Source organism: Procambarus clarkii, chromosome 12, assembly GCF_040958095.1.
Source record: "Procambarus clarkii isolate CNS0578487 chromosome 12, FALCON_Pclarkii_2.0, whole genome shotgun sequence".
NCBI lineage: Eukaryota > Metazoa > Arthropoda > Malacostraca > Decapoda > Cambaridae > Procambarus > Procambarus clarkii.
Window position 1 is genome coordinate 47,679,187 of NC_091161.1, and position 18,472 is coordinate 47,697,658.

General features: G+C 44.5%; 1 protein-coding gene across 1 annotated transcript in view; it reads left to right on the forward strand.

The window, feature by feature from the left end:
* LOC138363926 (uncharacterized) overlaps nt 1–18,472 on the forward strand; it is a 178,509-nt gene that overhangs the window by 136,889 nt on the left and 23,148 nt on the right. Inside the window, exon 5 of the mRNA XM_069323384.1 lies at nt 3,026–3,199. Within this exon, the coding sequence (XP_069179485.1) occupies nt 3,026–3,199 (174 nt within the window). The remainder of the gene's footprint in view (nt 1–3,025; nt 3,200–18,472) is intronic.

Consider the following 18,472-nt stretch of genomic DNA (forward strand, 5'->3'; position numbering starts at 1 on the left):
TGGTGTTCAGGTGGCTTTGTTGACGGTGTCCCACCTGCGAGCTTCGTCTTGGAGACTGTATGACGTTTATTACGTTTTCTCGCGTTTTGTTCCCCTCCGGCCTGCTCATGAGTCGCCTGAGCCATCCTGGTCCTTGTTCAGGGTGCCTTCTTCTCTTCCCCTCAGTTTGTGGTAGCCCCTTCGGTTTCAGTTTCCTCCTCTTTGGTACTGGTGGTAGCTTTATTGGTGTGCAGCCTTTCTCTGTCCTGGCGACGGTCGAGACGGCTGCTTTCCGGAGGGGTTCTTGGGGTATTGGTACTTGTTTGGTTTGGCCGGGGGGTGCGTCCTGTGTTGTCCAGTTGTGCTTTTTGCTGTTGCCGGCGTACCGTGCCTGGGGATGCGCTGTGGTTGATCCGGTTCCTTCGTTCCCTGTTTTCAGGGCTCGTGTCTCCCGGGTCGTCCGCAGTGTTTTCCTTCTTCCTGCGGTCTGTCTTTGCGCCCATGCTGTTCAGACGTTTGCAGCAATTGCTGCTGTGTTGGTGACGTCTCGGGCTCATTTCGGGCGCAGGGAATTGTGGGTCGCACAGGTTTTTGGCCGCCCATCCATATGTGCGTCTGTTCTTGGGCGTTCTTGTTGCCTTGGGTCGCAGGTTTGCGACCGGTTGTCTTGGCTTTGCGTTGCAGTGTTTGTGGCGGCCGCCTCCCGGGTTAGCCCTTTCTTTTCCTTCTCTTTGGGTATGAAGCTCCAGGGAGCCGTAGGGGCTCCCCACAGAAAACCAGCGTTGAATGTAATGAAACGCCATTTTCTGGGTGAGCCCCGGAGGCTCCCTGGAAACCCTCCCTCCCACCGGTCGGCGGTTTTTTCGCGTTGGTTGAAGCTTAGCTTCCGAACTGGAGCTTGGCAGCCGGCGCGGTAGGTCCGGGGCTCCCCCCTCCCCCTCCCGGGGTGGGGAGGGCTGCGCGGACGATCGGCGCGGCAGTAAAGTGTGATGTTTGCTTGTTTGCTTGTTTCCTTGGGATTGTAGGGAGTTTTCTACCTCTCTGTTCGGTTTTTGTTGTAGTTTCTTACCATGTGGGGTTTGTTTTGTTACGCCTACCTTTCTGGGTGCCTAACCCCGGTCGATGGCAGATAAGGAAAACCCCCAACCATATGGGGTTTTCCAGGGCCATTGCTCCCTGAAACCTCTCTGAAGGGGCCAGGTTCTGGCGCTGGTCCCTAGTAGGTCTGAACTCCTTAGCTAATGTCCCGGTCTAACATAACATACATTAGCCCGATAAGCTCCAGGGAGCCTCCGGGGCTCACCCAGAAAATGGCGTTTCATTACATTCAACGCTGTGTTTTTTCTCTGATGTTTACACTGTTCTGGGGATGAAGCTTTCCTGCTATGACTGTTATGCCCATGTGCAGAACTGATATTGTACTGGTGAGGATTCGAAATGCAAGAGTTCCAGACTGTTTTTAAGCATTTAATACTGTCATTCCTATGTCTCTCACCTGGGTTATACACTTCACGAGGTTCTCTCTTACATCTAGCCTGACAATCTGTCTACACCCAGTCTAGCCTGACAATCTGTCTACACCCAGTCTAGCCTGACAATCTGTCTACACCCAGTTTGTCTATCTTGACAATCTTTGTAGACTTCCAGTTTGTCTAGCCTGACAACATGTCAAGTCTGACAGCCTGTCAAGCTTGGCAGTATTTTTAACCTGACAGTCTGCAGAGCTTGGCAGTATTTTTAACCTGACAGTCTGCGAAGCCTGGCAGTATTTTTAACCTGACAGTCTGCGGAGCTTGGCAGTATTTTTAACCTGACAGTCTGCGAAGCCTGGCAGTATTTTTAACCTGATGGTCTGTGAAGCCTGGCAGTATTTTTAACCTGACAGTCTGCAAAGCCTGGCAGTATGTCTAGCCTGACTGCCTTTCTAGACTTCCATCTTTTGTAGCCTAAGAGCATGTCAAGCATGATAGCATGTCTAGCCTGACAGCCTTATATTGTCTATGCTCTTTGATTTCACAAAGGAATTAACTAATTTTAACCTATGATATGATGGGACAACTTTTCCACAACTCTGTGAACTCTGTCCTTCCATCATAAGCAAATCTGCACATCCCCCACTCCAGCAAACTGTTGTTCCTCAAATCAGGTGAGTAAAATCTGGCCTGGAAAGTGTGGGGTTCCAACCGCAAATTCGCTGCAACGAGGTTCATTGAATCGAGGTTCCACTGAACATCACTTGGCCAACCCTCTGATAGAGGCATAGCAATGGAAAAATACCAAGGTTCAGACACCAAACAAGCAGCGCCTGAAGCCAAGACTGAGCTGGCCACCGAACCAGAAGGATCACCCACCTCTGGTAGTACTCCAACCTGGCTAAGATCCAGGGCAACAGCTGGGGGAGTGGGGCAAGAGGTACAGGAACTCCCACCTTGACCAGTCCAGCTGAAAGACATCCACCTCACGAAATCTAAACCCTCCACAGCGCATGTCATATTTGTGAATACCCATCAGGACTCACCCGTTGAATAGCTTGAGGAGCTACTGAGGGACCCTCCAGGTGGGTACCTTGAGGAGCTACTGAGGGACCCTCCAGGTGGCTACCTTGAGGAACTACTGAGGTACCCTCCAGGTGGGTACCTTAAGGAACTACTAAGGGACCCTCCAGGTGGGTACCTTGAGCTACTGAAGGACCCTCCAGGTGGTTACCTTGAGGAACTACTAAGGGACCCTCCAGGTGGGTACCTTGAGCTACTGAAGGACCCTCCAGGTCCAGGTACCCTCCAGGTCCAGGTACCCTCCAGGTACCTTGAGGAGCTACTGAGAGACTCTCCAGGTGGGTACCTTGAGTAGCTACTGAGAGACCCTCTAGGTGGGTACCTTGAGGAGCTACTAAGAGACCCACTAGATGGGTAACTTGAGAACCTGCTGAAGTACCCTCCAGGTGGGTAGCTTGTGGAGCTTCTGACTGATCCACTTTAGAGACTGTCGTAATTTCTGTAATGCCTAGTTATTTCACTGATTTTAATATGTATAATATTTTCCCCAGTTGCATGATTATCAAGTTTGTGTGGAGAGAGAGAAGTCGTCTACACTGTGTGAAGCCCTAGAACATCAAAAAGAGGAAAATAGAGTCCTCTTGTCACAAGTTGGAGCCCGCTATGAAGATTTGCTCACAGATGTTCAAGAACATGCTAAAGCTCAGATACACGAGTATAAAAAAGTAAGCTTATATTTCTTATATCAACTAAGATAATGTGAGGGAATGGATGAGGCTTAGGAAAGGTGTCTTGTTCAGACCATATTTAGTCGCCAGTGCAGCGTGATCTTTTTCATTAATACATGTTTATATTTTTTTCTGTTTGAGACAGATTTCAAATATTAGTAATATATTGTATGTATTGTAGTGTAAAATAAAAATCTGTTGACACAATACATTTTAAAATAATGCAGAATGACTTAGCATAGCTAAAACAAACCAGCGTTAAATGCAATGAAATGCCAGTTTCTGGGTGAGCCCTGGAGGTTCCCTAAAGCTATCCTACTGATATATTGTAGTGCTATCCTATTTAGAGTCATCAGTCGCAGAGTTCTTGTTGCCTACGTGGGACCAGAGCCAGAACCTGGCCTCCTCAGGGAGGCACAGGGAGTAATGGTTTATGGACACTTTATATTTTGTTTTATTTATATATACAAGAGTTCTTACATTCTTGTACAGCCACGAGCACCCATAGCATTTCGGGCAAGACCTTAATCCAAATATTCCCTGGAGGCTACAGTTAAGGATTGGCGCCCAGTAAATCCTCCCTGGCCAGGATTCAAACCCAGGCCAAAGCGCTTGCGAAATGCCAGGCGAGTGTCTCACCACTATGCCACGGGGACTGCTGTATAAAGTATATCATTCTTCCCATCGACCAGGGAAGGAACCCAGAAAGGTAGGTACAGGGGTACCTCGGTTTAAGAGTTTAATCCGTTCCTGGAGACGGCTCGTAACCTGAAAACTCATAAAGAGAAGCTAATTTCCCAATAAGAAATAATGGGAATGAATTGATCCCTTCTTGACTACCCAAAAACCTCACTTCAAACTAAATTTTATACCTAATTCATCGAAATCTACACTACAAAAGTATGTTCAAGTTATTACTTACCCTTGCTGATGACTGCTGTTGGCGTATGGAAAGTCCCCTATTCCATTATAACATCAGGCAGTGAAGGCATCACTGGTGTGCACTTTCTGGCACGTTTTGCCTGCATACCACTAGGACTTGCTTATCTTACTAAGAATCTGTCTAAAGACACTTGTTTTTCCCTACATTTTAACACTTGTCTGTAGTAAGACATTACATTGTCATTTAAAAGGTCAATGCAACGGCCTGCTACAGCTTTATCTGGGCGAGTTTTTTCAACAAAACTTTGCAGTTCTTCCCATTCTTCACACATTTTCTTAATGAAGAAGGGACATCCTCTACTGCCTCTACTCACAACTATTTTCTTAGGTTGAACTTTCTTTCACTTTTGAACACTGGCTTTCTTGGGACCCATGGTGAGATATATAATAAAAAATTTTATGCTCAAATAGCAAAAAATCTGAAAAGAAACAGTAAATCCTTGTGAAGAATTCAGGGGGGGGATAGTCACTGGGCACGAGGCACTGGTAAACTGAGGGGCGATCACTGTGTCACCATGCACTAGGTCAGCCCGTAAGCGTATCAACTCCCTCGTATCCCGATACAAATTTTCCGAGCAAATCCTGCTCGTAACCTGAAAAATTCGTAACCAGGGGCGCTTGTAAGCCAAGGTACCTCTGTAAAACAAAACAGGCCACTGTCTGGTGGGAAATTGCGACCTACATCCTCAAAGAAGCAAAATAACTCCCCCAGAAAGAAAACAAACAAGGAATATTTCATCCAACTAGCCCCTCGTAGGGGGGAGGAACTGCGCTACCCACCCCTCCAGTTCTTGAATGATGAAAGCCGCCGATCGGAGGGAGGGAGAACCAGGCTCCCTACCCTATAGTTCTTGAATAATGAAAGACGCTGACCAGAGGGAGGGAGAACCAGGCTCCCTACCCAATAGTTCTTGAGTAATGAAAGCCGCCGACCGGAGGGAGGGAGAGCGCCAAGAAGCCTCTGGGGCTCACCCAAAAACTAGCATATCATTACCTTCAATGCTAATTTTCTGTAGGGAGCCCAGACAGCTCTCTGATGCTATCTACCAACAGTAGATAGCTGGTATGATATGCTAGATATGCTGGTAATAAGAAAGGATTAGAATGCAGTTACCAACATCCCAAAAAATGTTTAAATATGCTTAGGAAAGGTGAGTGTCGATTTGGATCAATATGTAGGTTTTTCCATCCTGACATGTGCCAAACCTCACTGGAGGACAGAAAATGCTATGACCTCAGCTGCCCACACTTTCACGTGAAAGGCACGGAACGCTACATAAAGAGCGGCAAGCAGGATAATGAATTTGGAGGAAACTCTATAAATTTTTTATACCAGACCAAAAGAGAATACAAAAGGAGGAGCATGGAGAGTGTATGGAACTGGATGCCAGATCCACTTGCATTCCAGAATTACAGATACAATTACACACCGAAAGGGAACTACAACTACGACAGGCAACTGCCCTACAACAATCAGTACTGGTCAGAACAAACTCATTATGTCCACGCATAATGGGCTTGCCGAAAAAGTCTCCCATTCAAACTATCACTAATAGAGTAACCTCATTCATCTTTGCCAACATACAAGGACTGAAAACAAGAACAAACAACAAAGTACAGTTCATAAATGGCCTCCTCACGGAGTCAAATGCAGTATTTGGAGCTTTCACAGAAACCCATGCAGGGTTGGACAGTGAGATCTGGATTCCAGGATATAACCTATACAGGTGTGATAGGAAAATTAGGTCACATGGAGGAGTGGGTCTGTATATTAGGGAAGACCTTGTATACTCGGAGCTCCTAAACGTTACAAATGAGGTGGTAGAGGTACTGAGATTAAAAATAGAGAAAATAAATTTAGTGATTATTCTAATATACAAACTGCCAGATGCAACGGCAGAGGAATTCACAGAACAGATAAACAAAATAGAGAATAGCCTTGATAATTTGGAGAACCCGATACCTGATATTATCTTCCTAGGTGACTTCAACTTGCTTAGTCTCGGGTGGAAAATAGCAAACAATAATATTATACCAGGAAATCTATCGGGACCTAACCAACCACAGATTAGAGAACTACTTAGATTCTGTGACAAATTTTCACTTAATCAGCAGATATTGGAGCCAATGAGAAATGAAAATATTTTAGATCTGGTCTTTACGAACAATGAAGACATTATCAGAGACATTACGATATCAGATACCACATACTCAGATCACAAGCTCATTGAAGTGCAAACGACCATCAATACTCTGAATAGACCTAAAACGTTGATAAAGCGAGAGGGGATTCAGTAAATTCAATTTTAATAATAAAAGGATAGACTGGGAGATAATAAACAGGGAACTTACAAACATTCCATGGGAAACTGTTCTAAGTAATACAAGTCCTACAGAAGGAATAGAAAAACTGACTTCGGAAGCGTATCAAGTCTGTCTGAAACATGTTCCTTTGAGGAAAGCCAAAAAGAGATCCAACGTAGAAAGAGAACGCAGACAACACTATAAACGCAGGAAAAAAATATCGGAACTGCTTATGCAGACACGAATTTCCCGTCGAAGAAGGAATAATTTAAATAGGGAGATTGAAGAAATCGAGCGGAAATTGAAACACTCATATGAAACTGAAGAAAGGCAGTTAGAACAGAAAGCAATTCAGGAAATAAAGAAAAATCCAAAATATTTTTTCACATATGCAAAATCAAAAGCAAAAACCACTGCCAGTATTGGACCTATCTGTACAAGTGAAGGTTCATACACGGAGGATGACAAAGAAATTAGTAAAATCCTAAAAAAGCAGTATGAGGACATGTTTAGCACTCCAATAAACAACATGAAAGTGGAAGATCCAGACAATTTCTTTATGCGGGATATTCAAACCCCTGTAAATATAACTGATATCAACACGAGCGCACTAAATTTTGAAAGAGAAATTGAAAACATGCCCATGCACTCGGGCCCAGGTCCAGACTCATGGAATTCAATATTTATAAAGAAATGCAAAGTGCCGGTAGCACAGGCACTCAGTATAGTGTGGAGGAAGAGCTTGGACACGGGGGAGATACCAGATGCACTTAAAGTAGCAGACATAGCCCCTCTACACTAGGGAGGGAGCAAAGCATTGGCAAAGAATTACAGACCAGTTGCACTAACATCGCACATCATAAAAGTATTTGAGAGAGTGATTAGGAGTCAGGTCACCAATTTCATGGAGACCAATGACCTTCACAACCCAGGCCAACATAGATTTCGAGCGGGAAGATCGTGCCTCTCACAGCTACTTGAGCACTACGACAAAGTCACTGAGGAATTAGAAGAAAAACAGAATGCTGATGTGATATACACGGACTTCGCAAAGGCTTTCGATAAATGTAACCATGGCGTGATAGCACACAAAATGAAGTAAGTGGGAATAACTGGTAAAGTAGGATGCTGGATACTCAGTTTTCTGTCAAACAGGACTCAACGAGTAACGGTCAACCATATAAAATCTAGTCCAAGTGCAGTTAAAAGCTCTGTACCTCAGGGTACAGTCCTTGCACCGCTGCTTTTCCTTATTCTCATATCAGATATAGACAAAAATACAAGTCACAGCTTCGTATTATCCTTTGCAGATGACACAAAAATCAGTATGAAAATTACCTCGGCTGAGGACATTGAAAAACTTCAAGCTGATATTAATAAAGTTTTCGACTGGGCATCAGAAAATAACATGATGTTTAACAGTGATAAATTCCAGGTACTCAGGTACGGTAAAAATGAGGACCTTAAACATAATACAGAGTACAAAATACAATCAAATGTACCCATAGTAGGAAAACAGCATGTAAAGGATTTGGGAATAATAATGTCTGACGACCTAACGTTTAATGAGTATAACCAAGCAAATATTGCGACAGCCAGAAAAATGATAGGATGGATTACGAGAACTTTCAAATCCAGGGATCCCATCACAATGGTTGTACTCTTCAAGTCACTTGTGTTGTCCCGTCTTGAGTACTGCTCAGTACTCACTTACCCCTTCAGAGCAGGAGAGATTGCTGAAATAGAGGGAATACAGAGGACATATACGGCACGCATAGACGCAATAAAGCACCTAAATTATTGGGATCGTCTCAAAGCCCTCCAAATGTACTTACTCACTAGAAAGAAGACGAGAGAGATATCAAATAATATACACCTGGAAGATACTGGAGGGCCAAGTACCAAATCTACACAGTAAAATAACAACGTACTGGAGTGAACGATATGGAAGAAAATGCAGAATAGAACCAGTGAAGAGCAGAGGTGCCATAGGCACAATCAGAGATCACTGTATAAACATCAGAGGTCCGCAGTTGTTCAACATCCTCCCAGCAAGCATAAGAAATATTGCCGGAACAACCGTGGGCATCTTCAAGAGGAAACTAGATCTATTCCTCCAAGGAATGCCGGACCAACCGGGCTGTGGTGGGTATATGGGCCTGCGGGCCGCTCCAAGCAACAGCCTAGTGGACCAAACTCTCACAAGTCAAGCCTGGCCTCGGGCCGGGTTTGGGGAGTAGAAGAACTCCCAGAACCCCATCAACCAGGTATCAACTAGAGAAGGAAAACAGGGACTACCAGGGAGGCGGCAGCACCACAGAACTCAGTGCAAGGAACAGAAATACAGCTGCTTAGGCCTGGGACATTCATGAGGTACCTAAAAGAGTGACAAGCTTCCTAACATCATGGGCATCAGGGTAGATCACAGGCTAGCTAGACTTAATGATACTGCAGACAACCTGGGACACACGAGCCCTGGAACAGGGAAACCGGATCAATCCAGAGCACATTCGCCAACACAGAACCAGCTGTTCAGGCAGCACTACCAGACATAGCATGTCATGTATCCCTGACTGAACCAACTAAGCATTCAAAACCAATGGACCCCTCCAGAAGGCCACCTTTCCATTCTTTGCCAGAAACAAAGGAATCTGTAGGAAACGAACAACTCCTGGGTGCCAGAAAAGAGCATAAAGCTCCCCAACCCAACCCATAGAGGTCAAAGCCAATAAAAACAAAGATTTCCAGAAGCAATCACAAACTGAAGGGCCCACCACAAACCGAGGAGAAGAAATAAATAAAAGAACCCAATCCAGAGAACAAGAAGACTCGGGCAGAGCATTGAGCAGGCTGGAAGTGAAAAAATGCAGAGGTCATGTGGAATGGAGCAGAAATGACATCCACCTCAAACGCAAGCTGCAGTGGCTTGCGTTTGGGGTGGATAGTGGAGTGCTCCACAAATACAGCACGATGAGAAGCAATAGTATTCGGCATGAGATGCTGTTCCAAGAAAAGTTAAAAGAGGAAGTCCCTGTGGTGAAGTGGTAACACACTGGCATCTCTCCTGGCATTTTACGAGCACTTTGGCCTGGGTTTGTATCCTGGCTGGGGAGGATTTGTTGCCAATCCTTAACTGTAGCCTCTGTTTACCCAGCAGTGAATGTATACCTGGTTGTTAAACGATTTGGCGGGTTGTATTCCGGGAAAAATTAGGATTAAGGACTTGGCTGAAACACAGTGCATGCTAGTGGCTGTACAATAATGTAAGAACTCTTGTATATGAAAAGAAAGGACAAAATAACCTTGTTTTGACAAGGACAACCAAAACTTCCAACAAAACATGACGAAGAGAAAGAAAATACAGTAGTGGAAAGCCCACCAAGAAACCTCATACTGTCACTGCAAGATCACAGGTGGAACACCATCAAAGAAGCCACTTAATCACCATACTAGTGGTTAAACACATGCGCCAGAAAGACCAGACGCATGTTGCGAAGCAAAAAGTCCAACCAGCGAGGTACCTCGCCTGCTCAACCTACTGAAAGAGGTGTAACCGCAGAAAAATTCCCGTGTTCGAGCACCGAGCAAGCAGTGCCTGAAACCATGGCTGGGCTGGTCACCATGGGATCAGGGAAATCACCCTCCCTTGATAGGATATGAGCCAAGCCAGAACCCCTAGCAACAGCTGGACTGGGGAAAAAAGGTACAGAAACCCCTCACCTCGACCAGTCCTGCCAAAAAGCATCCACCGCGAGAGCTTCGCAGTCGGGAACAGCGCCACGTACACAGGAAGATGCAGAGACCAAGCCGACATGAAGAGGTCCACCTCTGGGTGCCCGTACATCCTGCAAAGCCAAACGAAGGAGGCGGCGTTGACTACTTAGACTGGAGGACCTCCCTAACTTCGGACATATATTCTTTCTTTGTTAGATGACTCAGCTGGTGCTCCCTCTACGAGTCGCAGCACCGTTTGACGAATCCATTTTAAAATTGTGTTAGATTAGTCTGTTGGAGACTAAATTAAGCTTGACAAAGCGTCATTTTTATTCTCAAGAAAGGCAAAGTACTCGGGGTGACATGATGGAGGTGTACAGGTGGATATTAATTATGTACCAAAAGTATCAACACAAAATAGATTTTCTGGTTAGCTTGTCCCAAACTCTGTTAATACCCTAGCAGATCCTCCATCTGTCATTGAATCTTCCATTGTTGTTGTTGTTGTGATTTCCTCCATAGAATCGTACTTCGTCTTAGTCTGGTCTCAATTGTTTCTGTTGTAGTAATTGTTGCCGTTCCAGCCTCTTGTTGTTGTTGCGATTGTTCCACCTGCCGATGTTGTTCCTGCCGCCTCTGTTGTTATACACAATGTTCCTCAAGTTGTTTCCGTAGTATCTGTTGTTGGCGTTGCCACTGACATCTGTTCTGTTTTGATTGTAGAGTGCCTCTGGGCTCTGTTGTTCTCCAGATTCTAGAAGAAGTTACCGTTATTATTGTTGCCATACCTATCATAGTTATTCTCCTGTTGGTTCCACCTCGGTCTGCTATCTGACCTTCTCTGGCTCATTCTTGGCCTGCTATCTGAGTGACCTCTGTTTTGTTTCCACAGGTTGTTCCGTTCATTGTTATTACCCGGGCCTCTTTGTCCCTGCAGTAGTTGCTGTTACGGTCTGTCCCTTCTGTTTCGTCTGCCTGCAAGAGCACTGATCTTGGTCTTGTTGGTTGCTGGTTGTGGCAGTGGTCTAGTTTTCTGGTTTTACTTGGGGCTGTCTTCCAGGATGCCTGTTATCATGTTGGATATAATTCTATCGTCCCCTCTTGACGGTTCGATACGAAGTTGGCATATCTATGGTTTGCCTGCCCAGAACAGATCTCTAGGCTGCAATCATAGTTCTTGTGGTACCCTCCTACCTTGGGGCAAAATCTATGTCTATTAATTTCCCAAATAAGTTTTCCCACTTCCCCTTGTTTTAGTTTAGCTTAGGGTCCACCACCCTGTGACCCAGCATCTTCCGAAAGTCAATCTGATGGCAGCTCCAGAAGACCGAAGAATCACAAGACAGAGGCCAGGTGGCTGTGAGTCCGCAAATCTTCCCCCACCAAAGCAGTCGAAAAAGAAGAGACGGGTGCATGGAGCAACACCAGAACAACATCACGAGGAAGCACAGGGGCAAAAAGGCACTCATTGAGAAACTCGAGAAAGCCTCCCAAGTACACCTGCAACACAGTGGTAACCTCCCGCCACTCAAGTGTGTGGATAAGACAAAAGTCACGCCAAACCTCAAGGAAAAAGAAGGGACAGTCTGCCAGCTAGAAAGACTCCGGAATCTTGTAATGCACCCAATACAGGAAAGGAGAAGTGAACTCAAAGCCAGATCCATCACAGAGGCATAAACCAGATTCCACAGGAGGTAAGCACCGAGCGCCTTCCGAATCTCCATAGGGAAATCCAAGAGGAAGAAAACCTTTGGAAAATAAGTCTGAGGAACCAAAAGACAGCCGGAAATGAACCCAGGGGGATCTCCACCCAACTCAAATTCATAAAGGGGAGGATGGTATGAAACCCCCCCCCCCACCTCCCCCTCTCCTGCAGAAGAAGCCCCTGAGCAGAGGGGTGCAAGGGACCAAGTGGGATCAAACAGAACCCAAGAGCTCCACTCAGATTCCCACCCAAGCCCCGGAAACCAACTTTATAGACCCTGGGGCAGATCCGTCATCCCCGCCCACCACCCCTGAGGGAAAGGCTTTCAAGAAGGGGCAACTTCTTACCCCAGGGCTGGTGCAACTTGGACACCTTAGCAGGAAGGAGAGGCTCAATTACCTCTACACCTACATAAGAAGGGTAAGCCCCCAAAGCCACCCGAGCCTCACCCTGAGCTAAACCCTGCTCTGACCAACGCCCCCAAGTCGTTGGGGTCGAAGTGACCAATGCCCCCAAACTCAAAAAAAAAAAAAAAAAAAAAAAACTTAAGGGAGTCAGTTCTGGGGATTCCAAGTGGGCAACCAATCTGGCCCATTCTAAGATAGAAAACTTGTCATGCAACACAGCATCTGCCTGACCGTACAGAATATCAGATAAGGGATGAGTGAATTGGAGCAAGTCCCACAAGACTCCAGGTCGTAGGTGTCTCCGACCCAACAGGCAGAATGGATGATCGTCACCCTGAGGAAGGGGTGACGAACCTTTGAATTCACCCAATATGAGAGTGGTCTCACAAAAAGTATCTACGGTACGACCGAGCCCACTGCGGTTTTCCGAGGCCTGTAGGGTGAATGAGCTCTACAGGAAGCTCATGCACTGGGGCCAGTAAACCTTATCAATGCAGGTAAACTTACCACAAGCAGCCGCTGTAAAGCCTTGGGGGGGCAACAGAATCGGACCACCACAACATCCTAGGCAGAGCCTAATGAGGTTTATTGTGTGTTTTGCAGTCCTCTGCAAAACACGCAATAAATGCCAGTAAACCAAAACAAAAAAAAATTAATTCCACAACAGCTAACAAGCAGTTGGAGAGAAACATTGCCCTCCGCATGATACTTTAAGCAGGCTGCGATTGCCACAGTGCACCCCACCAGCCGATAAATACTTCCCCTACCCAGGCCAAGGCAGAAAGCCCAAGTCCCACGACTTGCCCCAAGGGTGAAGACAACCACAATCAAGGAAGTCCTCTAGCGCAGCAGTCGCCAACCAGTGATCCTCGAAACAATTTGATTTGTGTATTGTATGTAACTGTGCATTTATTTTAACTGGTTTAATTAACCCTTAAAGTGCGCATCACATCATATGACGTGTTGGACGTTGTTCCAGTCAACTGTGCATCACGTCATATGATGTGTTGGAGTACTACGCAAGATTTAAACGGCCCGCGGATACACGGGGTTCACCACACCTTCATCAGGGCTCTTGTAAACAGACGCCATTTTTTTTAAAAATCGTGGGCCAAACTCTCGGGTGTTATTGGCCTCGGTATTGAGTGAACAACCAAGCCTGACGCACGCAGCATGAGCTAACAGCACTGCTGTTCAGCTTGTGACCACAGCATCGCCTAAAAATGCCAAAATATACTTGTTCATGCTATTATGTAGCGATGATATTATTTTCAGAAGCCCCTAACTGTGATAAAATTGACCAGGGTTCTGATAATAGCAGGATTGTGGTGATATTTAGTGCTGTGCGCCATGGAGGGAGGAGTAATGCTGTGGGAGGGAGGCTGGTGGCGATGTCTTCTGACTGTGTGTGGCCACCTTTTATTGACTGCACTCGGCATACCAGCTTAGTGGTTCGCTATGGTGAACACAAATGTTGATACTTATATATAACGTGTGTATAGAGGGTATAAACAGCAAGAGAAGGTTTGGAGCCGCCATTTTGGTGAGGGCGGTGGCGTCGTCTGCACGACGCCACCGTGCAGACGACGGTGTTGTTTACTGGTTACCACGATGGTCTTTGGGCACCATACCAGTTTATTTGTACAAGTATGGTGAATAAAACGGGTAGATATTTATATATAATGTGTGTATATAGCGTAATAACACCACACAGTATTGTTGGAGGAAAAATATTAGTGCGTCTGACCTTGAGGGCGGCAGCCATCAGCTGACTGTGTGAGGTCCTACTCTTTGTACCTTAACTCACCATACAAGCTTAGATGTACATTTATGGTGAACAAAACATGTAGATACTTATATATAACGTCTGTATATAGTGAATTATAGAAAAAACAGTATTGTGGGAGGAGAATGTGGGTGAGTCAGATGACTGGAGGGAGGGCGGGAGTGGCTGGCTGGTTCACGGCGGTCACTCCTCATTACTTTTTGACTCATAATAGCTACTTAGTGGTTCGTTATAGTGAACAAAACATGCAGATACTTATATATAACTTGTGCTTATAGTGTAATAACCGACAAAGTATTTGTTCACTGATTGATGAACATAATTGAATCAACAATATGCACACCATATTTTTGAGTACATCAATGATTCACTCATTTTATTATATAAATATATCAAACAACACACTATTGAATAATATTACAGCAGAAAAACTATGAAAAATCAATCAGAGACATTGAAATAATTAGGTAATTATCTCTTTGTGGCAACTCCGGCCTGACAGCTAGCGAGCAACAGACCGCCTGGGACGCATGCTGAGTCAGCGCCTATAATTTGCCAGACTTCCCCACCCTATAGCGGGCAATATATGCCACTTGCGATTTTTTTTTTATTTTTCCCATGATCAGTGAACACAAATTAACAGGTAAGGAAGAAAAAATAATTTTTTTTTTTTTCAAAATGACATGCGCCTGTGGGGATGACAGGATATTAAACCCCAAGCATGTTAATTTAACCCTCAAACCGCGCATATCATATATAAATGATATCAGTGACAAAACCGAAACCGCACACATCATTTATATATGATTTCGTGTCTAGCACTATAATTTAAACGCCCCGCCTGGGATAGGGGCAGCTATAGTACAGCCACGACCGATAGTTGCCAGATGCCACCTAGAAAAAAAATCCAGGCCAACATTCTTGGGTGTTACAGCGTCAGTATTGAGCAAGCCACCAAGGCTGGCGCAGCACGAGCTCACAGCACCGCTGTTCAGCTTGTGACCACAGCATCGCCTACAAATGCCATAATATATATGATACTGCTATTATTTAGCAGTGATAGTATTACTGAAGCCCCCTGACTGTGATAAAACTGACCAGGATTCTGATAATAGCAGGATTGTGGTGATATTTAGCGCTGTGCTCCATGGAGGGAGGAGTAAGGCTGTGGAGAGAGGGTTGTGGCATTGTCTTCTAACTGTGTGTGGCCACCTTATATTGACTGCATTCACCATACCAGCTTAGTGGTTCACTATGGTGAACACAAATGTAGATACTTATATATAACGTGTGTATAGTGTGAGATAACAGCGAGAGTAGGTAGATTGGGAGCCGCCATTTTGGTGAGGGAGGAGCGTTGTCTGCACGACTTGGCATGTTGTTTACTGGTGGCCACTATGGTCTTTGGGCACCATACCAACTTATTTGTACAGGTATGGTGAATAAAACAGGTAGATACTTATATATAATGTGTGTATATAGCATAATAACACCACAAACAATATTGTTGGAGGAGAAATATTAGTGCATCTGGCCCTGAGTGTGGCCGCCGATCAGCTGACTATTTGAGTAGCTACGTCTTTGTGCCTTTACTCACCATACAAGCTTCGATGTACAGTTATAGTGAACAAAACATGTAAATACGTATATATAACGTCTGTGTATAGTGAATAAATGCAAAAACAGTATTGTGGGAGGAGAATGAGGGCAAGTGAGGTGGTGTTGAGGGAGGGAGTGGCAGTGAGTGGCTTGCTGGTGTTTGGCGGTCACTCCTCGTTGCTTTTTGACTCGCATGACCAACTTAGTAGTTCGTTATGATGAACAAAACATGCAGATACTTATATATAACCTGTGTATATAGTGTAACAACAGCAAAACTATTTGTTTATTGTTTTATGAACATCATAATTGATTCACTAATATGCACACCATAATTTTGAGTACAGCGATGGTTCACACATTTTATTATATAAATATACCACAATTCACTGTATGGAATAATATTACTGCAAAAAAACTAAGAAAAAATCAATCAGAGACATTGAAATAATTAGGTAATAATATATTTGTGGCAACTGCCGTCTGACAGCTCGGGCGGAGTAGACCTCGTCTAGCGAAGGCTCTGCCAACACACCCTTTTTTGCCACACTTCCCTACCCTATTGCGGCTAAAATATGCCACCTACGATTTTTTTGTTATTTTTTCCTTGATCAGGGAACAAAAATGAACACTTCTATAAGACGAAAGAATTTTTTGGATTTTTTTGTGTTGCACCTGTGGGTGTGAATTCCATTTGGGCCCCTAGCGGTTTGAGGGTTAACTAAGCTCCCTGACTGATCAACCCCCGACGACACTCATGGATCCATTTGGGTACAGTTTTTCATCAAATTCTGGCGCATGCACGGGCCGCACTGAGTTTAACATGTGTGAGAAAGCTGTATGAACGCGCAAGCCATAGATCAATAAGAATTCTTTGACCCAGCCTATGGCTTGCGCGTTCATGCAGCTTTCTCTCACATGTTAAACTCAGTGCGGCCTGTGCATACGGCAGAATTTGATGAAAAACTGTACCCAAATGGATCCATGAGTGTCGTCGGGGGTTGATCAGTCAGGGAGCTTAGTTAATAAGCACCAGGACTGACCAATCCTTATAGACGATCATTGGTGCGGTTGTCACGGTACTGTGTACGTTTAGGGGTGATCCTGGACGGCATGGGTTCGAATCCTGGCCGGGTCAAAGAGTTCTTAGTGATCTATGGCTTGCACGTTCATGCAGCTTTCTCTCACACACACACACACACACACATTATATATATATATATATACAGTATTTATATATATATATATATATATATATATATATATATATATATATATATATATATATATATATATGTCGTACCTAGTAGCCAGAACGCACTTCTCAGCCTACTATGCAAGGCCAGATTTGCCTAATAAGCCAAGTTTTCATGAATTAATATATTTTCTCTAATTTTTTTCTTATGAAATGATAAAGCTACCCATTTCATTACGTATGAGGTCAATTTTTTGTTATTGGAGTTAAAATTAACGTAGATATATGACCGAACCTAACCAACCCTACCTAACCTATCTTTATAGATAGGTTAGGTTAGGTAGCCGAAAAAGTTAGGTTAGGTAGTCGAAAAATAATTAATTCATGAAAACTTGGCTTATTAGGCAAATCGGGCCTTGCATAGTAGGCATAGAAGTGCGTTCTGGCTACTAGGTACGACATATATATATATATATATATATATATATATATATATATATATATATATATATATATATATATATATATATATATATACAGTACAACCTCGATTCGATGTACTATATGGGACCACCCCCAGTTCGTTGGAGCGTTGGATTCGTTGCAAGAGGTGACCTTCAAGAGGAGTTTGCGTCAGTGTCTTTTTTTTTTCTTGTACACAATAAAAATGCATTGTATCATATTACTTACTGTACCTATATTTTACTACTCTACTAAAAATACTGTAGTTCTTGTATTTACCTTATTGTTGGAGTTATGTCCATCTTGAAGTTTTGTGAAGTTGTGAATGCTCTACAGTAAATAGGTACTGTACTGCAGTGCATTAAGCCATTAGCACTGTATTATTAAAAGTGGTTTTGCTGTATGTTGAGTACTACAATACAGTTCTTGAAAACTATTGTACATTAGAATTATTGCAACTTTAATTTTAACACTATGTACACACTTAAATTTAACACTTATTCTAATTGTTCACTTCACACACGATGTTTTTAGATGTTTGCATCAGCTTTGCTGGTGCTCGCTGCTGCTGTGTTGGCTTCAGCTGCTTTTGTGCTGGTGCTGGGTACAGCTGTGCTGGTGCTGGGTACGGCTGTGCTGGTGCTGGGTACGGCTGTGCTGGTGCTGGGTACGGCTGTGCTGGTGCTGGGTACGGCTGTGCTGGTGCTGGGTACGGCTGTACTGGTGCTGGGTACGGCTGTGCTGGTGCTGGGTACGGCTGTGCTGATGCTGGGTACGGCTGTGCTGGTGCTGGGTACAGCTGTGCTGGTGCTGGGTACGGTTGTGCTGGTGCTGGGAACGGCTGTGCTGGTGCTGGGTACGGCTGTGCTGGTGCTGGGTACGGTTGTGCTGGTGCTGGGAACGGCTGTGCTGGTGCTGGGAACGGCTGTGCTGGTGCTGGGTACGGTTGTGCTGGTGCTGGGAACGGCTGTGCTGGTGCTGGGTACGGCTGTGCTGATTGATTTGCTGCTAGTTCGTGAATATTGACTCATTTTCATTTGTTTCCTTCTTTGTGTCATGTCCTTGAGACAAATATTTTTCATCGTCCTTAGGTGTTGATAAAAGCCTGGTAGCTCTGGATTGTCAGTTTGTGAAACAATATCAAGGAGTTTTTCAA